The sequence below is a fragment of the Pseudopodoces humilis genome, chromosome 1, assembly GCF_049639895.1.
Source record: "Pseudopodoces humilis isolate 2021_Gansu_Grassland_sample_001 chromosome 1, ASM4963989v1, whole genome shotgun sequence".
Lineage (NCBI taxonomy): Eukaryota > Metazoa > Chordata > Aves > Passeriformes > Paridae > Pseudopodoces > Pseudopodoces humilis.
In genome coordinates this window covers 104,758,084-104,783,786 of record NC_142200.1, presented here as the reverse complement: position 1 = coordinate 104,783,786, position 25,703 = coordinate 104,758,084, and the positions used below count along the sequence as shown (strand labels likewise).

The 25,703-nt window shown below is 38.5% G+C and overlaps 1 protein-coding gene across 4 annotated transcripts in view; it reads right to left on the bottom strand.

The window, feature by feature from the left end:
* Nucleotides 1-25,703, bottom strand: part of ELMO1 (engulfment and cell motility 1) — a 302,673-nt gene that overhangs the window by 198,514 nt on the left and 78,456 nt on the right. For all 4 annotated transcript variants that reach the window (XM_088054072.1, XM_014248665.2, XM_005519061.3 and 1 more), the window contains 2 exons: nucleotides 17,449-17,618; nucleotides 6,556-6,591 (listed from right to left, as the gene is read on the bottom strand). In XM_088054072.1, the coding sequence (XP_087910198.1) occupies nucleotides 6,556-6,591; nucleotides 17,449-17,618 (206 nt within the window). The remainder of the gene's footprint in view (nucleotides 1-6,555; nucleotides 6,592-17,448; nucleotides 17,619-25,703) is intronic.

Sequence of the window (25,703 nt, the reverse complement as noted above, 5' to 3'; positions counted from 1 at the left end):
GTTTGTTTGTTTGGGGTTTCTTTAATACTGTGAATCTTTTAAGAACTACATCAGATTTTAAATGTCATCATTAGCATTCCAAATAACCAAGGATTTCATATTAAGATGACAATAAGACTCTGAAGGAAATTTAATCAACTCTGGTCCTGTCATGTTCTCCAATTCACTCCTTTTGCATAATATAGTTATTTATGAGCCCACAAATAAAAGAGAAACCCTAGGAAAGGCTTTATTCTAAAAGCTTGCACCAAATCCTAATGCATCTTCATGACAGAATACTTCTACAAATACAAGGAATACTAATATTTTAAGTGTTAATATTATTAATTAAAATTAAATTAGTTTCAGATATTTTTTAATTAAAAAGGTAGGCTATATAGATAGAAAAGTAGATAAAAATCTCTCCCAGCATTAAACTAAGCACACAATCTGACAGAGACAAATTTTCTCATCTATCGTTTTAAAATTTAGTAAATTAACTTGTATTTAGTATATGAATGGTGTTCTGTAAACAAATTGTATATGAAAACTAATCTCCATCAACAAAAGGTATAATTTAGAGGGCTTACTTAAACTACATTAAACTTGTGCATGGATATTCCTCTTCAGATGGATGGAATGGCTGGAATGTAAAGGAATTAAACTAACCTGAATTCACCAGTCTCATTAAGTCTTATCATCAAAACTACTCATCAGTCCTACCTGATTAATACTGATTAATCCATGCTCCTCCACAGCTCTGGGGAATAAACTGGGCTAATGGAGCTGACAATTCTGTTTTGAATGTATAAACCTAGTTTTAGTAGATCTGACAGTGATACAACCATTTGGGATCCAGAAGGTGAAAGCACTTTTCAACTTAAAATGACCAGACATCTCATCAGATGTCACTCCAGCGATGACAGTGCTGCAAATAATTAATGACTGAAGAGGTACGACACTGGGACTAATCAAGCAGCAAGAAATAGTTCAGCTCTATTACTGTGCAGCACCACACACACACACTATGACCTCCTAAAATATATGGCTGTACTCATGCACCTGCCAGGACACGTATACACCAAGTGCCATTGCAAAAGTCAAAAGCCAGGCTTAAGGGATAAGCATTAGGAGTAGCACAGCTAAAGATGAAAGCAATCTGCAGGGTAACTAGGGCAAGATAAGGATTAAAGCATCTGCAGGGGGAGGGGATGGGTCTGGATTCATTGTTAAGTGGGTAAACACTAGCAGTTAGGTAGAAATAGACTTTCAAGTAATTTGTTTCAAAACACACACACAGACACACTCACGCTATTAACAGCAGCAGACAGAATAGAGGCTAGAAATTACAAGGGACTCAAAGCTGGTTTATAAAAATAGCAATCTTTAAAAAAACGTGGTAGGAGCTGTTTAACTCAAGGTCTCTATAAGGGTTTCGATCATACAAAAAGTCAAACAAATAATGGAGCCTCTTTCTTCATAAAACATTTTTAGAATAATCCGTAGCACCAGGCACAACAGTTCTATAACTATCAAACCCTTGCTGCTCTGGCTAAATTACTAAATAGTTTGAGGATAATTCCTAATGAAGGTGCTTTTTAATGCAGAAAGAGGGGAAAATGACCAGAAAGATGCACTGTGTAATTGCAATTTCATATCTCATTGACACTGACATCTTAATAACCTTTGCTCTCAGGCAAGCTACTTCTGCAAGACCTCCTAAGTGCTATTCTGGCCCTGGCTCTTGGATGCCTTACATTGGGACAGCTGATAAAATTTTGTTATTCTTTAATGACTCTCCTCTTCTAATCTGCATTGTGAGAGCTGGTCAAGAAGCATCTCCTCACCCATAGCAGGTCTTAGCAAAAGCCTGTTAGGCAGCAGAAATCTGAGGTTTGCAATGCCATCAGCTGTCCCAACATGAGCCATTCCAGTGGATGGCCATGCTCTAATACAGCTTGTGGGTCCTCAGCCACTCTGACAAACCTGACTGAAGATTAAGGCAACAGCTGCTTTGTACATCTCTAGGCTTTAGAGAAATACCAGATCAAACCTGTTAATTTAAATTCCTAAGAATTCTCTTTATTCTTACCTTAGAAAATTGATGAAAAAAAAAAACAACCCAACCAAACTAAACAAAAAAAAAAAAGAAAAAAAACCAACCCCAAACTGTTCCACACATTTTGATACTAGTTTTTCTTTCCTGAAAATAAAAATGACAGGAATGTGCATGTGACCCTCATTACCACACCTGTCTCTTACATATGCCTTCCTAGTATCATTTCTACTTGCTAAACCATCTTTTTATCCCGTGTGCTTATTTTGAAAAATGCCTAGAGCAACTTGGACTACTTTTCAAAATAAATTAATGGCAGTTTAACACCCAAATCCCCTAGATATTTTTAAAAATGAAATTTAAAAAAATCTCAATCCATGTTTCACAAACATAACAAAATGAACATTTTGTCATTGCTATGGAGGGAAAAAATACTTGGCTGCTCAAATTATTATGTAAATCAAGATAATTAGTCAGGCTCAACTGTCATCAGGTAACAAAAAGAAAGGAATACAAGCTTTTGCCACGCTAGATGAAGTGTCTCATGTTTTATATGAAAAATACCTTTGTGTAGTAGAATCTGGAAATTAATTGTTGCTTGTCTGTTACAACAAGTGCACAGCCACCAGCCCACTGGGACTAGAAGCCAAAGAATGTACCCCTTTACACAGACCACTTTCATGGGCAAAACAGAAGCAAAGCTGAGCTCTAATTTTGCAAGGGAAAGTGCAAAGAACTAATTTAATTAGGCAGCAGGTAATAGGAGTGTAGCAGCCTACTACTAAATGCAGGAGTGGTTAACTAAGTCCCTTATCTGGGCTCACAGCTTAATACTGGGCAGCTGAAAGGCCTGACCACTGAGGTCAACATCAAAGAGTAAGAACAGCTTTTTAAATTGGAGCTGTCAAGAATAAATGGCCATGAATAAATTTTTACAGGGGAACAGAATATATCTAATCATCAGAGGACAAGAGCTCTGGAAAAAGCCATGGAGGCCAGAATCTAACTAAGTTAAGTCTAAAATGAAGACTGATGATGTAGCAGGATGCTTTGCCAGCACGGTGTGAACTTTATATTGCTATGGCTCCACTTCACGGCTTCCACACTGCCGTGTCTCTTCAAGTAACCTTTCCAAGGGTAAAATTAGCCTCCGTCAAATCAAAGCAGGAGGAATTCACACCTACTGGGTACTTAGTGCAGATGAAAATGATGGAACAATCTGTGTAGTAGCTGCTCCTATTTTTCTAGATGATTACAGAAAATGCACTTAACTGCTACACAGCAATTGACACAGATTTTTTTCTTTTTCATCCTGCTAGCTAAGCACTACTGATATATTTCTTTGTCATACAGTTTCACTGTATCATTAAAAGGGGTCAGCCTTACTGATTTCAGATCCCTTACATTCCAAGAACATGAAATAGCTTCATAACTCTAGTATCAGGGTTTCACTATGTTTGAAAATTAATTTTCATTAAAGAAAAACAAGATATGAATTTTAAACATAACTGTAAATATTCTTGAATAAATCCAGGTGTAGATACTCTTGCTATGGAGTATGATTAAATCTACTTAAAGGTACATTAAGCATGGGAAACTAGCCCAGAGGAACTATTACACACTGAAGTTGTGATTAGAGTTACCTTTTTTTCTTATTTGCCGTGTTTTAAATTTCTGGTTTTGTTCATTTCATGGCAATTTCCTCAAATGAACCACTTTTCTTAAAAGCCCAGGAATCACTATACAGGAAAAACATCACTCTCCCATCAGTTTGGTTTGACTACAGTTTAGCACTGCAATGCAGAAGTCAATTAATAGAACTGTTTAATAGGATTTTTTAAAAAAATTATTATGTCATCTCATATATCCAAAGTCACTTGTTTTTTTGAATTAGAATTTGGTTCCTTTAAGTATCTTTAGTCAAGGAGACAGGAAGTGGATCCTGAGAAATGTTATAATTTAGTTCACGACATCAAGCTCTGTGGGGTTTTCTATCATTCTTATTTCACTAGATCCTTTCCCATTAATACATGGGTGAAAAATAATCAGGATGTTGGATAACTGCACTCATAGAGCACCAGTGTAAACACTTTACCTTCAAAACATATGAGCAAGCCATCTTCCAGAACTATTGGTTTCACATCCTCAACAATGGCTCTGGTATCTTTTTTCAGTACAAGCCCCAAATTCAATAATTTGTGTTATTTAATTGTATTTTCTCACATCCTACTGCTGGAAATCAAAATATTAAACTGAGTACCCTCACGTAAACTGAAATTTCTACTGGCAGGATTTAACTTCCAAAGTTAGAATAAACTTTAGTCACAGACATGTTCTTTACTACTGTATTCACTGATGTGATACATCTACATTGACCAATAAAGATTCTCTTAATAAATATCTTAATGCAGATCAAGTGGGTAAAACCTTGTTCTCATAAGTAAACAAAACTAAACTGTGTAAAAAAAAAAATTCAGGTCATCAGTCAGTTCAGGTCCTGAAACTAGGGTGCAATGCAATTTTAAGTCACTATTTCAGGACTATCCTGAGGACAAACTTAATCCATAGAAGCCTGCAGTGCAATAGAATTTGGAAACAGAGAGGTGCTGAAAGACTATAACTATTCTTCCACAAAGAACTATTCTCACAGCAGTAAGGAAATGCCATCTAAAAGGACAGGAGATACCTTATCTCAGCAGGGGTGATCATAGAGTCACAGAATTTTTAGGGTTGGAAGGGATTTCTGAAGATCATCTGGTTCAGCCTGCCAAGGCAGGGATACCTGGAGCAGGTGACACGGGAGCACATCCAGGTGGGATTGGAATGTTTCCAGAGAGGGAGACTCTGTGAACTCCCTAGGCAGCCTGATCCAGTGCTCTGCCACCCTCAATGGAAAGAAGTTCTTCCTCCTGTTGAGGTGGAGCTTCTGGTGTTTTAGTTTAGTCATCACTCCTTGTCTTGTCACTGGGAACAACCAAAAAGAGTATGGCACCATCCTCTTGGCACCTGTCTTAAAGATGTTTATCTGCATTAATGAGGTCCCCTCACAGTCCTCTCCTCACTAAACAGGCCCAGCTCCTGCAGTCTCTCCTCATAAGAGAGATGCTCCAGACCCCTAATTATCTTTGTGACCTTCCAATGGGCCTGTCCCAGGAGCTCCATGCCAGATGGAAGGAGAAGGCCAGAACTGGACACAGCATGCCAGATGTGGCTACACTAGAGTAGAGTAGAGGGGGAGGATCATCTCCTTCAACCTGCTGGCCTCAGTCTTCTCAGGATACCATTGGCCCTCTTGGCCCCAAAGGACACTGCCAGCTCATGGTTAAGTTGTCATCCTCCAAGACCCCCAGCTCCTTCTCTGCAGAGCTGCTCTCAACTAGGTCAGTCCCCAACATGTACTGATGATTGGGGTTATTCCTCCCCAGGTGCAGGACCACATATTTCACTTATTTGAACCTCATTAGGTTTCTCTCTGCCCAGTTGTCCAGACTTTCACAGTCTTGCTGAATGTCAGCACAGCCTTCAGGTCATGCTGCCAAGCTGATGCTGCCAAGAATTCCATAAGCCTCATGCCACTTTAACAATTTTCCTCATAATCTAAACTTTTCTATTATGAAACAAGTTACTTTGTGTTAGGTTAAGAAAGTGAACATAGCAGAAGGATTTAAATTTCCTGTCAAATTCATTCTTACTGTATAATTTATTTATTAAAATTATTTTAAAATAAACATTTTGAAACTTGGTCTACAGTGGATTTGTGAAAGTATGATTTAGCCCAGGTTTGGATGGGGAGCTACATTTCCTGCATGATAAATCACATCAAGCTCTCAGAATGACAGACATATGCTTAATTGATTATTCTTTTGCTTCCTTGGGTTTTAGCTATACTTGACATGTCAAATTTGCAAGCCAGTCAAGATATTAGAACACCTCTTGGGATTCCAATTTATCAAAGCCTGTGCTTAACTCTGAGCAAACAGAAGTATTCTGTTCAAAATCATGGGGGAAATAGGCAGAGAAATTCTGATATTGAGGCCATTTACTATTTTACAGTTTTCTTTCACACAGCTATCTGCAACAATTTACTTGGGACCAGCAAATGATAGGAATTCAGACTGGGACAACGACCTTACTTTTCATCTCACTAACACTATCCATTAAAATTGCCAACTATCAGCCATATAAGCAAATGAAATTCAAGAGGGAAATTGGGAAAGGTGGGGAAATTATTTTTTTTTTGCTGAAATTAAAAAAAGAAAACAACACAAAAGGTTTACTTCAGAAATAGTAAAAGCCCCTGCTGAAGTTACAGAAATTAAGCACTCATTCCACAGGCAAAGCAAAAAAAGGCTTCATCAGAAAATTTTAACAGGCATCAAAGAACAGAAAGCAGAGAAGATTGAAGACTTGCTGATGAATATGCACAGTTGTATTTACATATAAAGATTAGTGCAAGGGCCTGAACTCAGTCATGCAAAGAAGAAGTAATATACAAGGTGATGATCTAATCAAGTTCTTACCAGGGCTTCATTATCTTCTGCAATTTCTGATATCGTCTGCAAAATTAAAACTTGGATGTGAGGAAAAACACTTTAAAACATCTGTACTCTATTTACTGCATACAACTCCCCCCATACTTGAGCCATAAAATTCACAGACACGCATACAGTAAGAGGAGGTAAATTGCTAACAATTTGCTGTAAACAGAAACAGTTCGGTAACTGGTAAAGAACACTCCAAATCAATATGAAATATTTGTTCAGAATACTTGTGTTAATGTCTGTTAGGAAAAAAGCATATCTAGACATTCTAATTTAGTAAAGCATTTGTGTAAAAAGCCTGTGATAGAAAACAATAAAGATTTACACATTAAGCATCTTCTGTCCTCTTTCAACAACATGTAGCCCAGTGCCTGGTGAACTCCTATTTATTTATAGTCTCCACCACTAATACTGATGTCAGAGTCTTTAGCATGGTTGAAAGCTGTGTAGCTAGGATGGTAAATGGTAAAATTGGCACCAAAGATAGATACTGTTTTTCTAAAACGCCACTTAAGCATATAAAAAATAAGGGAGCTAGAAAGAAATTTAAAAAAAAAATAATTACATCTCTTACTTAACCCCTTCTTGTGCCTCCTAAATCTATTTCACAGTTTTATTCCAGAATCTTGGCTGCAGTTCCACACTGGGCAGACTAGTGTTCAAAAGCACAGCTAAGAGGTCCCTCTTTCCTTTCTGCACCTTCTCCCCGGGTCTTCCCCTTTGCACTTTCCTTCACACCAAGCTTCACAGCAGTGTCATTCAGCTCAAAAGAGCTCTAGGACTACAAGCTCTGCAATCACTGATTCAATTCTCTAATTCTCTCCTGGAACTGGCTACAGATTTGGGTTTTTTTTTCCTTTTGGTAAAGCAGTAATTTCTCCCACTTTTTCCAGAGGAACCAGTCTCAAGGAGGGCAGCTTTTGGGCTAGCTTGTGTAACCATCAGTGGAGAAAACACAGAGAGCATTACAGGAACAGTGGTTTGAAGTCCTCTGCCATCTGTGAGCTGCAATACTCATGCCTGAAGACAGAGCTGGCACAGTTTGCCATGTATCCAAGTACAGACTGGCTACAGCCTAGCTCAAATCAGAGAAGTGGCAAGATTTTCCCCTTGTATTTCACGGCCTTGGTTCTTTTATGCTACAACATCTATCTGTGTAGCCAGTAATAATGGATAAAAAAAACCCCATCCTGATGATCAAACAGCCTTAAAAAGTGGGAGGAAATACCCTCAACATGCCTGTATGAGAAGTAAAATTCAAAACATTTTCTACAGTAGGAGATCCAAACTTTAGCAGAATGTCACTTCTGTACTTCTGCAAACAAAGTGCTTCCATGCTGCGGCAGATTCTGCTAAACCAACAAGAACAATCACCACAACAAATGAGTTTTGTCATCTCCCAAATGTGCATGGATCCTTGCAACTTTCTGCAGCATGTCAACCAAACCTCATACCACTCTTCCCAGGCCATTTTTCAAAATAGCTGCTTTCTTCCAAGTGCTGACTTTGGTTAAGCAGCAAAAAAACCTTGAAATTAGGGCTGTGTTTTTCTGATAGAGAAACAAGTGTGGTCCCTGCAAACTGGTAGCATTTCAAAGGACAGGCTCTGTTTTGATAGAGATTTTTCACAACAGGATCTAATCGGGAGCATTTTCTCCATGACTGAGACAGGGATTACAGAACAAACAACTAAGTCCTAAACCAAAACATTTAGACAGCAACTCTCATAGCATTTACAGAACTCTTATCCATCCTGGGTTAATCAGCAATCAGTTAACTTGAGGTCAAAAAGTGTGCAAAGTAAAATAAAACATAAACTTAAAATAATGTGCAAAAATAACTGAATTATATGACTTTTCTGGTGTAGCAATACAAAGACAAAATTTTTACTTCAGAGGAAAGATAGCCATTGTGTTAAATCAAACAATTTCCACTGATTTTTGTTGCTTTGGTGTGACTAAAGCAGCAATCAATCTAGGACATCAAATGGTGCAGCAACACATGATTATAGATTGACTTTTACCACTGAAGATGTGGATGAAGGCTGTTCTTTAAAGCAACACATGCTATTTTCATCCATCATTGAACCAGAACATAATAGAGCAGGAACTGGAATGAGCAGGAGCTCCTCTCATATTTACCCACAGACCACACAAAAGTCACCAAGGAGGAGCCAAGCTGATTCTTCCAGCAAGTCAGCATAGAAATTAACTAAGTACAGTCTGCCACCTCCATCAGCTTTCCCCTTTCTATATATACATTACTGTTGTTTTTTTCCAGAGGGCTGACTCTGTGGTAGAAACCAAACAGCTCTGTAGAGCCCTTCTTGGTGAATTACCAAGGTAGGGTCAAAAATGTTGAAAACCTTGCTGGTCTAGACACTGTAATTAGCTCAATACTTATATTTTATATCTATATATATCTATATCTATACCTATATATATGTTATATATTTTTTATATTTTATATTTATATATTTCATCTATTTTATATATATATATATTATATATATAGATAGAGATAGATAGATTGATTTTTTTTTTTTTTTTAAGAAAGCATCCCTCAATTGCACTTGCACAGATAGGAACAAAACCATGGCCAAAAAGCAAATGTTATAAGGGCAAATTAAACAGCAATTGTGAAAGGCTGGGATTCTATAGTGGTGAAAGACAAAACCAGTAAGTTTTACAGGGGCAGGATTCTCAAAATAGATGCCAACATAACACAAAATAACATGAATGAAAAGTTACCAGGTTAGACATTTTTCTACCATAAAATGTTCCCTGTCTGGCCTCAAAGGAACTTTGTAACTTTGTGATATACTTCCAAAATGAATCTCAAGGAGCAGCAGTGAGTTCTCCTTGGACTTTCTCAAGCACACAGATTTACTACTTGCTCAAATACTGCAGGTTGCACCTTGAGCAGTTTCCAACAGAGACCAACTTAGCAGGGACCGGACTAGATGAATTCCTATCTGCTCATGTGCCTAAAATGGTAAAGATACCCCAAACCTAAAGCCCAGCTGGAGTAACCCACAGTGCGCAGGAAGCGTTTATCTGAACTGGGGTAAAAAACTAAAATGTCCCATTGTGGAAGTCAATGTGGAGCCTCTGTAGCTAATGATACCAAGACTTAAAGCAGTCACACCACTTCAGCACAATAATTGTTTCTGAGCCTGCACTGTTTGAACATGAGCAGAATTGTGTAAGAGTACCACTGAGGATAAAAGCTTTTCATGCGTTATGACCCCAAAGAGGGCCACTGTTAACAAAGGTGGAAGATGTCCACAAAAACTTCCTCCTCTACAGAAGCACTGATGGGATGATGGATGAATGACCTGCCAGCCACTTTAAAGCATCATTATCATTATTGCTCTTCAGGCAAACCCAAGGATAATGCATATTCTAGATAACAGGCAGTGTTTAGGAATAAGATAAGAAAAATCCAAGAGTATAAATTTCTGGCTTCTGTCTGTAACGGGTGTGGCTATCACAAGAATATGTAATCTGGGAAATGTTTTTACCTGGAATAATCTACAAAATTACTATTAAGTTACACAGCAGCCCTCAGGCTCCTCACAACCACCACAGCATCCCACGGCTATACACAGTCCAATAGACAAAAACATCCTGGAAAGTTGCAGAAGTGGAGATTTTAAGCTCTTCCCCTTATTTTCCTTGGTTTTTCAGATACTACAGTTTTCTTTGGAGTTAACAAAAAAAAAAAAATTCGTTCTGCCCACCTTCGTACTCTGGAGAATATTTGGAAATATATATCCACTGCTGGAGTTACTCTTCCTATAACACTTTACAAAAGAGGTTGCCAAACAAAACCCAGTAAAACTGTCTCCTCTCCTCATACCTGTTCCTGTCAACAGGGTGTTGATATCATCATTTAAAAGGGGTCATTTAAATGCTAATATTCTCAAACACAGGCAAAGTAAAAAAAACCTGACCCTGGAGAAATAGTGTTTAGGGTGGGGGGGACCAGCACCTCTCCCTCTCTTCCCTCCAAAATGTGATCTTTGACAATTCCACCTTCAGATGACCTTGAGATTGGCTCAGTCAGTTAAAGTGCGGTGTTAATAACACCGAGGCTGTGGGTTCCATCCCTGTAGGGGCCATTCACTCAAGAGTTGGACTCCGTGATCCTTCTGGGTCCCTTCCAAGTGAGACGATTTTATCTAAAGCCTACAGTGTGTGCTTTTTGCATATGTAAAAGATGTAAGGAAAATTGTACTTGTGTGTGGTGAGAGGGAGGGTGTAATCCAAGCCTGAAGACTGATGGGGAAACAAACTCAAAATAGAGCAAGCAGGAGGGAAGTAAACCAACAAAAAAAGCCACTCCAGTAAAAAAAAAAATTCTACTCCACCTTCTTTTTTTATGGAAACTGCACTGAAAGATGGAGCTGCAGCCTTTTTTAATTCTCCTGCCATTACCATCTCCACAGTGGTATAGTAGGATTACCTGATTTTATGTACTCTTTTGGATTTCTGCCTCATAGACAATAGTCACCCTCTCCCGACATTACAGAAGCACTAAAAAATGAAGATTGCGTAAAACTTCCCTGTTGGAAAAGAATTGATTTTGGCAGCAATGTCAGATTAAGTAATCTATGCTTCCAGGTGAAGCTTCACAGGAATAGTTGAGCCTGTTTAAAACCCTGTGTTGTCAAAAATACAAATTAATTTCCTCCCTCCATTGTCTGGCTGAGTTTCTGACAGTTTAGCAAATTGAATTGCATCATGGAGGAGTCAAATAAGCTTTGGAGCTGAACAAGAGAGGGAACAGGTACTACACAGCCAGTAGCCAGGAAGGGTGAAAAAGGACTACTTTATATAGTGGCCAAAACCAACTAGCTTGGTATTGTTCCTATCTTCTGATAATTCATTTTCCATTTATCTAGCAAGTTGTGCTTGCACAACAGTTTTCTGGGACAATGCTGTGAGCTCAATGAGAGAACTAAACTGGGTTAAGGAATATTGTATTAAAAGTAGCCTCTACTGTCACTTTTCATAACCTACACCATTTTTCCAGTCCAGCATGGTAGAAACAGTACTGGTAGAATTCCCCAGATGAAGCAGGACAGGAACAAGTTACTGTGAGCAGGGGCAGCTTAAAAGTTTTGACAGCACTGCTGAAATACTCATCAGACTAGGATGGAAAAAACCACCAGCAGGTATTTGAGCAACTGTCCCAAAAATTGTGCTAAAGTCGGAATAACTCCAAACTGATCTGTCTTCAGTTTTCCACCAGGCTGGTATAAAGTATTATCTCTGTAAGAGAAGCCAAGAGCTAGAATTTCACTGAACAATGCAACTTGTCCTTAAAGCATGCACAATTGATCTCTCAGAGACTTCCAGCTGTACAGCAGCCAGCTCTGCAACTGCATGTGCTCAGTAGAAGGCTCCTCTTAGTGAAGACACAAAACCCATACAAATATACATTTATTTAGAAGCTTACATGAACTTGATCTGGTTGCATTTATCCTTTCCAATAGGAAGATGGCAAAATTTAACAACTATCATAATTAAAAGCAAGGTGGTTTTTTCCCTCCAATCTGCATAATTAGCAATTGCAGCTCTTATAATTAAAACCGTGCTATCTGCTACCTTGTCCTAGCAGCATCAACTAGCATGTTCCTGTGGCTGTATGACAATAAAGGTGCTCAGCACAGCCTCATTGATGAAGCAGATGTCTGAAGATCAATCTTCTCAACAGCAGCAGAAACAATTCTGTTCTGGTTACTGTCGAAACAGCTAGGCTTAGCATAATCTCTTGGTGGTTTTTTTTGTGGTTTTTTTTTTGGCAGAAACTGTGTGTTATTTCAGCCAAATGACAAGTCATAGAGATCAGGACAATGCCAATTAAAAATATGCTGAAAATTGTTCATAGACCTTCCTCCTTTCCCTCCCAGTCATGAGATCACCCTTATTATTATTACTAGTAATAAAAAAAATATAGATTCCTTTTATCAACTCATTGGTCTTTCAATATTTACAGTGTGTGAAGTACGTTTTCCTTTTCCATTATGAGGGATTTTTTCCTTCTGAGGAAGGCTGAGAGTCTGTTCCAGTCACACAACTATTCTGATACATCAAGAAAGAAACCCCTAGACTTTTAACAGTCTTCTGCTACATCAGAATGACTATCTGTACAGACGTGGTTTTCTGAAACACTAGTTCTAGGCTCGACTGTGGAATACAGCTCTGAGTGAGAGAACTATGTTATCACACTTGGGGTAGCAAGAAGACATGATTCCTTCTTCCACCTTGCTTCCTGCACATATTTTTTATCAGTCATCAGGATATCTAGGACTCGGCAGCAATGCTCACTTTCTGCCCCATTTAAGGGTGCTGCACTCTGAGGGGGGAGCAGAAGCAGCACACCCTTACACTTCCCCTTTAGACAGTCTGTACACCCAAGCAGATGGACTGCACAGTCAGCTCCTCTTAACTAGGCATGGACTGGCTTCTGAAAAAAAAGTTTAGCATTAGGAGTTCTGTGGAAATCACTTTCTGAAAGTCTCAGAAAAGAAAACTCTATGTGCACACATCCACCCCACTCTTTGGTAATACAAAAATGCACAGTCTGAGGAATGATTGGACATAATGGATAATTATAGAATGGAATCAGCATTTCCTTGTACTTTATGACTTGTCTTGCAGTCTTTTCTATAATTTATAAGTCACCCAAACCATAAAAACAAACATAAAACTATTTTTTTTTCCTTTTTCATTTAATAATACTGGTAGCAATGCTGTGGAAGGAAGAATGTGCCTGAAGGAAAAACAAGATAAGCCATCTCAATCAACAAGATCAAGACACATGCAGACAGTTTCTGAGACGTTGTATCTCTGCTGATATAAATATATTCATATTGACAAGATGCACTCTCAGCTTCACTAGGGCCCATGCACCCTACCACCAAGCCCTATAACTTTGCGCTTGCACACACCATGCCCACTGTTCTCTATCCTCTAATGCATTTCTTCAATATTCAGCAATATAAAATATGGAAAACTAACTAGGAAACACTGTTATTTCTTGTCAGCTTTTTATATTACCACTTCTTTTCATCACCTGAGAAATGAAACAGAAGTAACTAGAAACCCAGGGATTTACATTCTCTTACTCTGGCCACTGTACTTTAATAGTCATCAGCTGCACTGAAATAATGACTAAGTAGCACAATAAACAAAGCCAACTATAAATAAAACATAGGCCTCTTCCTCAGTGAAAGTTATATAAAAAGATGCAGTCTTGTTTTCCAGACGCTAACCAGTAAAAGTTAATTACACACTCAAATTATAACTTAAGAGCTGCCTCTAACATGAAACCCATGCGCAAAGAAAACCTCAGAGCAACTTTGCACTGAGCACGATGGCACTTTAATGAGCACTGCCTGGCCCTTTGGGGAAAATAGAGAATAAAGCTTGAATTAACAAAATTCATGGATTTCTAGCTCAGCTGCAGCACACCGTGAACAGAGGCACCACTCAGCCTGGGCTTACAGATGTAGGGCTGTTCCCAGCTGCATCAACCCAGGGGCAGCTGGCACAGCACACAGAGGGGATCCCTGCAGAACACCAGCGGCCACCCCATAGGGAATGTCCCATGCCTGCTCAGTGACACACCTAGGCCAATGTAATGGTCTGCTGCCACAAAAAAAGGGTCTTTTCTGCCATGTCCATTCATGACCAGTTCCTCTCTTGTTTCTTCAAGTCCCTAACTGAAAAGAAAACTAATTTCAGAGAGGTTGTTTTCTAACCTAACATGTACTTTGCGATAAGTTAACAGGCTGGATCAGCTTTGTGAAGGACACAGACACTGGAACCAACTCCTGGAACCAGCTTCTGGAAAAAAAAAAAAAAAGCAGGACTGGGCTGAAGAACAGGGGTTAACACAAGAAATGGAAGAAGAAGTCAGGGAGCTGGATCACCTCTCAGCACACCAAGACATTAGGTTTGTCTCAGCTGTATGGGTAGCTCATAGCCCCATTCTGACAAGGCTGGCTGTACAGGAGTAGCACCAAAGTGGCTAAGATAACTCCACAGTGAAGACATACCTTAAATCCATCTTTATAAAATACATTGTCTTCTAAAACTGGGCTATGAAAGAAGTTTCTGCCCCACTCAGAAATTTCTGGCTCCTCAATCCTCCTCTAATACCTGCCCCCTGCCCTTTATAATGCTAGTGTAATTGTGTAGGTTCACCTATGGGAGCAGAGAAAAGCTTTATGTTCTGAAGCATTTTGATGACCTTGTCAGCCACACAGCCCACAAGGCCACCTTGCTGAGGGTGCTGAGCCCAGGTTGGGAGCAATTGCAAGGAGGCCTTCAATTTGATTTATCTGTCCAGTGAGCATCTTATGTGGGACCTCTTATTAACAATAGTGCGGAGTCTAAGCAAAAACAAGAACAGACCTTAAGAGGAAAATTGAGTGACTCCAGCTGCCTTTCTTTGACAGCCTAGGGCACTGAATTAAAAAAAGTTTCTTTTCTTTCTTTTGAGGAGGCAGCTTGTCTTTTTGTTTAGCGTGCTGACACAGCAGTGAGTGACAGACCCTGATGTGAGGGAACAGATTCAGTACCTTGAAGTGAGATGAGAAAGGAAAGCAGAAGCACCGTGGCAGTCTTAGGCTGCTGTGCCTGTGTGTGTTTGCTCCTTTCATCAAATCTCAAGTTCTGTTAAATATGCACTCATCAGCCAGTGATGCACAGTATAAAAGCAGAAGGGAATGTACAGCACAGCACAGATGTCCTTGCTGTACTACTCCCTTTTCAAAACCAGACTTGGAAAAACCTGACCTGCTGACACCCTCAGGAGCTGCAGAATGTCTAGGCTGCTGAACATGAAAGACTGCAGTGAGTACCAAGAGCTCATCAGCACGTGAAGCTTCTGGAAACTCTTAAAATCTGAGTCTTTGTCCAATGCCCAAACTCAAGAGTATTTCTCCCCACAGACAGAAACACTGATAAATACATTAGGCAGGTAGATCAATCAATTCATGTTTAATGACACATTGCATCATCTAAAAAGAAAAAGTTTAAATCCCTCAAAATGCAGCCACTTACAAAAAAAACCCAAAATAATTAAAAAAAAAAAAAGGCAGTAAACTCTGCTCATATGTCCAGTTTACAAGCCTGCTGTGTGGTTTGAAAACTTATACCTTCAGTCAGGATTTATTACAGGGTATAATTTGCTAGGCAGTTCTTTCAACAGTGGTATTGCCTTTAGTAATTTCCCTCCCAGATACTTATTTTTAATCCAGACCTGTCTACTACAGCTTGGCTCATCCCACAGCTAGAAAACAGCAGTACAAACACATCTGAAGGGTGAAGAGGGCATTTGCTATAGTCTTAGTGCAGTTAAAAGAAAAGGTCATAAAAATGTGAATTTTCACTGTCTGTTTCAAAGGAAAATAAAATGCTTTAGTTTAAATACCTTCTGCAGTGGACTAAGTTAATCCATTAAACCTAAATAACGTCACAGGAAAATAAACCACAAGGGCTGTGACTCTTAATTTTCCTGTGTTCTGATCTTCACAGGCATATGTGAGCCTGCCCATTTGGAATACTTTTCATTAGTACAGCAACTTCTAGCCTGTGTTTATATCAACTTAAACTTGTCTTTGCTTTTAAACTTAATTTGAACCATAAACAACAAATGCCACATGAATAAAAAAGACAAGTTGACAAATTTGGTAACTAGAAGCATTTCTTTTTCCAAAGTGGCATAATAGGTGATGTGTGCCACAGATTGTATCACTGCAAAAAATAAGGCTATAGCCCCAAAATGCTGAAGATTAAACCATGAGCTTTTGGAAATCGAGTATGTAGCTGTAGTTAGACAATAAGGATTTCGAGTCCCATAAGCCATTAACCACACAATGGGCAGGGATCACCGAGACTGTTTTTGCACTGCCCAATCTATAGACTACAGGATTCTAAAAAGTAGTTAATTTTTCTTTGGAAAATGCACAGTATATCTTGTACAAGACCCTCGGAGACCATTTGTGTTCCATTTCAAAGACCACTTACTACTTTTGCTTTTCCTTTTTTAGTTTTCCTAACACTACTTCTTTGAATCCAAGGGACCACGAGCACATTTGTGAGGGGATTTGAACTGATTTAGGTTTTCTTTCTCTCAGGAGATGGTGTGGGTATTATTGACTTCTTCCTCTGTAGTAGAGTTTGAAGCTGAGTGCAAATGTCTCACTTGAAATCAAATGCTTACTGCTAGTGCATAATTTAATAGCGCAACAATCCAGTTGCTACTTTTCTGCTGCACCCTCCACATAAAGCTGATGGACACTTTCTCAGGACTTTGGTCCTGAATTTCACCAATGATGAAATTTGGTAAGGTGCTCTGGTAAAGAATGAGTGTATTTTTAGAGGTCAGCTTTCAATTTCATGTCAAAAAAAAAAACCCAACTGGTATTAGAAAAACCCCATTCAGAATCAAAACAATAAAAAATGGAAATAAAGCAAAGCATTTTTTACATTTGGGTTTTACCACACACATTCTCAGTAATGTGACATTTAAAACATGGTTTTTAGGTGATATCACTTAAATATCAGCCTTTAAATATACTTTCAATGGCTTCTTGACATTCCAATGAATAGATAGAAGAAACTAAGACCCCAGTCTCTCCAAACTTTATGGCACAGGTGGTACTTGTGACTTCCTTTTGCTCATTCCCAGTCCTGACCAGCCCATTGTTAGGGGAAATTAAGAAAATGGTATCTTATTGATAATTAATATACTATCCTAGCAGCCTAGACCTCTTGAGATATTTAATTTCTCAATTCAGAGAGCATGAAATCACCCCACACAGAAGGAATGCCAGAGTTTAAGCAGCATACTTACTCTGTGCCACTTTCAACCATTTGCGTTAGGAGGGAAATGCCATCCAGGTTTATAAATTCTTGGGCAAACGTAACATCCCGTGAGTAGTTGGCTAAGTCTTTCAGTGCTTCTAACTTTGCATCCATACTAGAAGACTGGATCCTCTCATGGAGCTGCTGTGCATTTTGAGCCTAAGAGAGAAACAAAACACACTAAACAAAAGCAATCAAACAGCTTTCGTTACCACGAAAATCATGAGTAAAATGTCAGTATAAGAAGGAACAATGGCCATGTTTAATAGTAATGATATTTAATTTCCATGCTCAGAAAAGATTAGGTAGCTCAAACACAAATTACTTTTTGTAAAAGTATATTACTCATGTATCACTCCATTATTACCTATAATTATTTGGACTCTTGCAGAGTCATTAGCTGAGCAATGGATAGATGTCCCATTGTCCCAAGCAAAATGTAAGCCTTATAGAAGACAGCCTTTGGCTTGAAGATCTTATGTGTCACATCAATAAAGGAGAAATGAAAATAAAACAAACTGCATCAGACAATCTCAGTAAAATAATAGTGGCACTTCTTTTCCTGTCAATGCTTATTCAGGTTACACACTTCTCATCACCTTTAGCAACAAAGGCCACATACCATCTTAACCATGTTACATCAAGAGGGACCAACTCCAGACCTTCTGGTCCTTCCTTCCCATCTTCTTTTGTTCACAGTCAGCTCAAACACTCACATACCCTCTTAACAAGGAGTGTAGAATAATTACTCCCCACACAATACTATGATATTATCTATCATACAACTTTTTGCATGTTCAATATCCTCATGTTATGCTATTCTGGCCATTAACGTTTCAAATAGAGGATGAGACAGTGAAATTCAAAGTGGACACTGATGATAAAAAGCTAAAGAAATACTTAAATAATGCATATTAAATTGCTTCTCTCTTTAGCCATACAAATACTTTAAAATACATCTCACGTTTTCAATTTGATGTTTTCACTTACCTGAAGAGAATACTCAAAAAGCTTCAGTTCATAGCTAGCTAGGTGATAATTTTTCTTAGAAAAATAATCCTCCTCCCTACATATAGAGATATTTGCAAAATTATGTTTCCTAAAATTTATTTCTTACCTGCACCCAAGGAAAGGTGAATGAGAGGCTATGTGTCATTAGGGAAACAAATTAAATGTAAATTCTATTGAGAGTTATTTTCTCTGAGATGCTTATTCCTTCTCAGCTGGAGAAGAAATAGAGAAGATAGGGCTCTGCTGACAGACAATTCCTTTTCTGTTCAAGTAATGAATGTACTCTTCACAGAGATGGTCATCTTTGAAGATCAAGATTCTGAGAAAGCAGTCATTTTTAGTGTAAGTGAACATTTAAACAAGAAGCCCAGAAAAATAAGCAGCACAGTGTTGTTACAGATACAGCTACCTAGCTACATAAAAACTTTGATTGCTTCAGAAACATAAATAAATTAAATGTCCCAATCTCCTCCAATATCAGCAAGGTTTGTTACTTCTTGTTTTTATGGTGGTGGTGGTAAATGCATGGTCTCCAGTCAGCATTTGAGAGAACAAATGTAGTCAGGACAGTGTATGTGGGAGAAATGCCTTTTAGTTAGTGTGGCTGTGGTTAACACAGTATTGAAAATAAATGGAATATCGTTAGTCCTGAGCTTTTTTTATGCTTTAAGTATAGGGTTATACAGCTATAGCAGTTCCATTACCTATAAAAAGGCATAATCCTGTCATCCAAAAGATCTTTCTGCCACTGAAGGTTACCTACTCTATCAATGTATTTGAGTTGTAATGGGGAAACAAATGTTTATACAGTCTCTCTGTAAAGGCAATGGCTGTCCAAATGGAAACTAAAAGACTATTTTCTCAAGCTTAAGCAGGTGATAAGGTAAATCATTTGCTGAAGCCCATGGAAGCAGTAAAAATACATACCACTTACTTTTAACTTCCAGGATAGCTATCAAATACTTCCCCCACCCCTTCCTTTCATCAGAGAGGGAGAAAAAAGCTTTGCTAAAGTACTCTTCTATAATCACTATTATTACCTGAACCAGAAGTTCTACAGACAACTCCTACCTTACCAAAGTATGTCCTTCATGGAGCCATTCCCACCTCTAGAGTCCCCACTACAGCAACCCAGGAAGACACAGAGACACAAAATATCCTCAAAACATTGCTGATTCACTCAATACATGCAATGTCTCAATTCCTGCCCACCTCAGGAAAGAAACACTCTGGAAAAGTGTTCTTCTTCAATACTGCCATGACAGCTGCATTCCCCAAATTTTGGAAATGATTGCTCAGATTTAACTTTAAACCTATTAAATCTGTGCACATGGCCTTCTCCAACCTGCCATAGTTCTTGAAAGTTACCACCCCCACTACCTGCCTACTGCTCTACTGAACTGGAAGCTCTGCCGGCTTTCCACAGGAACCCGGTCCTCTAAAAGCTCCTGGATTCAGTGAAAATGGAACAAATAGGAAAGGTGAACAAAACAACAGATTCAGACTGACCGAGCAGCTCTCCTGAGCTGCTCTACCAATAAGTCTGAGTGGGAAAACCTTGGGCAGCAGAGCTGTGGCCAAACAGATGGAGACTGTAATTGCCTGAGCATCACAATAGCGAGCAAGAAAAACATGTGAGCAAAGCCAGAACATCCTCCTCCAAACCCCTTCACAACACACTGTGCTGTGCAAGCAACACTTTGTTTTCATACATATTGACAACATAGTATTTATGGTCAGGTTCACCCTTCCTCTCGAGGAGAGAGTTGTGGCTGTTGGCCAGTCAGACTTCCATTCCACCTGTATCCAACACCAAGCATGGAAAGAGCTAACCCTCCCTTTCACCAAACCAGAGAACACCTGGACACAGATGCACGGTAGCAGCTCACCTACACTGCACGACACCAGCATGAGCAGGACCAACTGAGATATGTTAATCCTCTTTCCTCTACAGTGAGAGCTTTGAAACTCACCAGACTAAAGCCAAAATATTATCTTAGATCAGAGAGCACTTGGAACTCTCTACAGAGCACAAAAATTCACACTACAAAAGGTGTTCAGCCATGTTTTAAGCACATAAAAGAGTGCTTACTAACATCATAGACTTTATCTGATTATTCCAAAGTTCCCTCAGCAAAGTTTATACACAGTTTCAGTTTTCTTACATTAAACAAGATTTGCAAGACGCTGCACCCAATAAATCTTGCTCCTTCCTGCTCTTGGATGAGAAAAGAACAGTCAAATGGCAGAGGAGATCTTGATTAAAGGGGTAAATATATATTTGTCTCAGCAAGAGTGCTGGCACATGTCTCACTGGCAGCATGGACAAAAATCATATTATCTGTTGTCATCCCAAATGCCTGATGTGTAAAAATATTGCCTTGGTTAACACCATGCAGTTCTCAGAAGATGCCTAATTCTTGTTGCCATAGCACTTGTGCATGCTTATGCAATGTACAGCTCACTTATGACTACATTAAAAAATGAAACCCGGATGAAATATGCTCTGAGTGCTTACCAGGGAGCTATTTTAATGATTTGCAAGCCATCAGTGGATGGACAAAAAGCACAGTTCATTAAAACAATAGCAGAGCTGGCTGCCATGTCTGCATTGTTACTGAAATATCATTCAGGTAAGAGTAAATGTAAATATATAAACCTTTACAAGTGAGAATCATTAGAGGGAATTAAAAGAAATATGGATGCTCAAGTAAAAGAAAGGCAGAATTAACCGCTCTCCTCTTTAGAAAGGAAGGAAGGAAGGAAGAGGGGAAGCTTGTAAAACATGTGCTGTTGAAGTCCCAGCATTTCAAAAGGGTGTTAAGTGGCATAAGCAGCATATCTAGTCTTAAATGACTTGCTCCAAGGACATCGAGAAAGATTGCCCTTAGGGAGTAGCAGTGCTTAAAAGGAGCAGCTTGATGAGATTGTCAGCTTAAAGAGAAAACTAATGACCTAAATCCAGGATGTGACTTTCTTAGAGACTCAAATAGCTATCTGGAGGTTAAGAATCCCAAGATCATCCTAACAAGGGATTCTACTGATCAAGTTATCATTTCTTTGCCACTGAATACTTTGTGCAAACTTTGGAAGCAACTTATTAATCAGACCTACACAGGGTTTCTGTACAGAATACAAAATGCAGCGAGTAAGGACAAGAGGGAGGACACAGATCCAAGTGCAACCACTATCAAACATGAATGTGCTGTAGAAGAGAGTTGGCCATTGATTTAAATTGCTGTTTTTCCAATATATAGTCAGTTGTCTTCTTTATCCTTTACAAAAAGCAAATAAAATAGGAGTATTGTGATCTACTCTGTCAATTTAGTGACATTAGTCAATATTTTGCTAGAAAAAGAACATATGAAGCATCAGTAACTACCAAATATATCTTTGTCCTTACCAAACAGGTGCACTTCTGTGGTTTAATTTAAATCATTCAGTGTTGAAACACCATGGTGGCTTAAAGTGCTGCCTTTTCCTAAATTGTTATTGCCATTTCACCTATAACTGCATATATGTCAGAGAAAAATGGGGGAGTAGATACACTACATAATCATCATTGTACACATATACATTCAACAGACCCACCAAGGCTGATTAGCATCTGATGCCAGGTAAACAACGAGAACCTAGTTTAATCAATACATACATTAGTGGTTAACAATTTTTGCATGAACACTGGAGCACAGTTTCTGCATTGAAAGCCCTGTACAGATGTGATACACAGAGAGGGCCTGTGGAATCACTACAGGCAATTAAGGAGGCAGAAACAGGGAAATGGTTACCTCTGGAGTCTTGCACTGAACTGATAACAAAAGTATTACAGATGTGTAACCAAATGTATTACATAAATATGCCTTAAAACAAGTTTATGCAATCACTAGCCACTTCTCAATGCTTTATAAGCACTTTTTCTCCTCTATCTGCATTTGAAACAATCTCTTCCGCTGGCTATTCAAAATGTGCCTTTTGAAACTGAAAACGTCAGACTAAACCCCTACTTCTCAAATCTACTATGAGCAGATACATATAAAAGGGACTAACTGATGCCCATGGTCAGTGTTCTGATACAAGGTTCATTTAGCTATTCACCATCACACTATAAACATAATCACAATCACAGGCTAAAATTGCAAAAAGTTATGCATTTGCAGAATTTCAAATACATGTTTAAGCAATTGTAGATCAAAAATTATAAACTAGATCCTCAAAATTTTACTTAGAAGATTCAGATGCATAAGCAAAAATAGGTCAAAAAACCTCTTTATACTTCCTTGTCTGTTTAGATCACATATAAATAAATAGAAAATGTTCCTCATATCTGTAGAAGCATTCAGAGAAAACACCATGATGACTATTATTGAACACCTTTATTTACATGATTGCTCATTGTAAACACGCTAATGCATCTGCCTACAAACTAATTACAGGTTTGAGAACTCAACTGGTCTCTGACCTGGGGATCCAAAAAAAAAAATCATGACAAAAGCAAATGGTCAGGCCCCACAAGTACCACATGAGAAAAAAAAGCCTTTACCCAGGGTTTAAGGTATATATCTCATAAGCAAGGTATTTTTTGTAAGTGCCCAAGAAGCTTCTTCTAATAAGCAGTAAGTGCGCAAATAATCAGTTCTGTTTGAAAACCATTCAATTTTAAAAAAAACTACACTAGTTCCTTCAATTTAATTTTCCCAGTATTTTAGCATCTTTTAAAAAGGTTTAGTCATTTGAAAAAGGATTTGCAGTATCTGATTGAAGTATTTGAAGTATCTGATAGAAGGCATTCTACAGTTTCACACGCTAAAAGGTTGGACTTTGCTTGCTGCATTGCAGGACACAGGCGTCCTTTTGGATCAGCCTCACACTCGGGAGCAATTACAGCTCATTTATACACCTACCCACCATGCACTGGAACATGGCTATCACAAAAGAGACAGTAGCAATACAGAATTTCAATTGTCACATATGTTCAAATACAAAGATACTTTGCATAAGAAACTTTTCACGCGTCCTTTCAGAAATGCAGATGGACAAAGGGGTAAACAGGTCACGGAAAACTGCAAAAAACACACAATAGCCCAAAGAATTGGTAAGAAAGATGATAGGAGAGGTTAAAATAAATAAGAAAGATGATATAGGAACAAAGATAATATGGAAGAAATTCAATCTGCACTCAAGTTACCTAGGAAACAGAGTGTCTGTGTGGTGAGCGGTTTATAGGGGAAAAAAATAGCATTGTTTAGAAAAAAACAGTCTTTCAGAGAATCTCACAAACTTAGCAAACAGACCTACGGAAACAAAGAAGCAGTTCAAATTCCCACCAGGCCTAATGACTGGCGTTTGCAAACTTTTAACTCAAAAGAAATTTAAAATAGGCACATTGTAAATCTCTCAAGGCAAGCATTTATAATGGATTTAGCAGCACACCATAAGTGCAGTCCTGCCCTTGCAGTATTAACAATGGTTTTCAGATAAAGGTCCCTGTGTACAGGCACACAAAATATTCTAAATTCAAGATTAAAAAAAGATAAAGCATTTAACATTTATATTCATGGAGTTAGATGTCAAACCCCCATTTTTAAAAAGTCAGCCCAAAAATGCCAGTTTACTATTCTAGATAAAAATACCTTTCTTTCCTCTCCCTTTTAAATCTTTATTAGTACCTAGTCTGGGTACATAATAAATCAATAAATCAATAATAAATCAATCAAGCAATAAATAATTTGAGGCTAATGACAACAATACTCAAAAAAAGACTGCATCTCATGCTTTTCACCCAATTTTCTGTGACTTGGGCCATGCAAACCTAAAGGGTACAGACAGCTTATTGGCTGTCACGGTTATAAACTGCATAAAAATTAAGGACTAGAAAAGCATTTTAAGTTCATGCAGTCTTCAGAAGTGGTCAACACAACTCCTCTCAACTGTTCACAGAAAAAAGTTTCCTCGAAAGGCTTGTAAAGTTCAGGACATTTTTTTTTACTCCCTACAACAGTCAGGAAGTAGGCAGCTCAGGCCTCTGAAACTACAGGGACACATTCCAGAAACTGCATAATCCAAATGTGTCTTCTCTTAATTTCTTACAATCTTTCTCTCCTTTCCTAAATCCTCTACCTTTTCATAAAGCTTTTTTTTTTTTTTTAATATGATTTTGTGTTTGAGGGGGGAAGAGGAAAGATAGTTTCAGCTTTATCCTGTTGTAGGATAGAAAAAATGGTGGGGTGTGGGGAATTCAGAATCTTGATGTTTTCACATGATGAGAAAAACATTTCTCACTCAACACTAACAGCTAGGAAAGCATCTTTACCATTTTGTAGGAGTGCATCATGCAGTCTGCTCTTCACATCATCTCTTACAACTACTCTTGCTCTCATACAGAATTTCAGAGGAAATACGGAAACAGATTGCGTGTTAACTTTTCAGGGTAAACCACAACCATTGTGTGGGTCACCAGTTTAAGAACCACAGCTGGGAAGCCTTTAATTTATTTATTTTAGGTATTGCTGTGATGACCACTTTGACAGTACCTTAAAAAACAAAAAAGACTATTGTAGGGTGAGGACATGCAGAACTTAAATTTTTACGTATTTAAAGAATGCAAATATTTTCTAATCTGACAAAAAACAATCCATTCCTCCTTCTAAGATACCTCTCTGACTCTGGGAACAGTTGACACAAAATTTTAAAACATCAGGAAGGATGAAAAGAAGTGCTGGTTCAGGCATAAATATCACTCCTGGAAAACAGAGAGTAGACCAGCCTTCTCTCTTAAAACAGGACAGCTGGGTCACTCATAACTGCAGGCCAGTGCCACAGTGATCCATCATTTGTTAGGTAACAGGCAATATCTCAATATCCTTGGGACTCCTGTCTTGATTAACTGACCCTAAGGCAAATCCCCAAAGACACAGAACAAGCAGATGATAGTCCTGTGCAAAGCCCCACCTGCTTGACCATTGGTAGTAGCAGAAAGTGTTGTACATCCAAGATTTGTCTTTTGTGTTTGTGCGTCCCATTTCCAATTGCACAGGTGATCATGAAGCCAGCCAGCCAGCCATCTCCACAAATTAGTCACAGCATAGCCTCCCTTCAGGGAGGTTGCAGGGTGCCAACTGGTTGTGGATTTTGAGATGGGAGAATTCCATGAGTTGACTTATTCCATGTTGTGGTTACACCAAAATAATGACGTAGTGCATTTGGACTACATTGGCTCTTGATGAACCACAGATC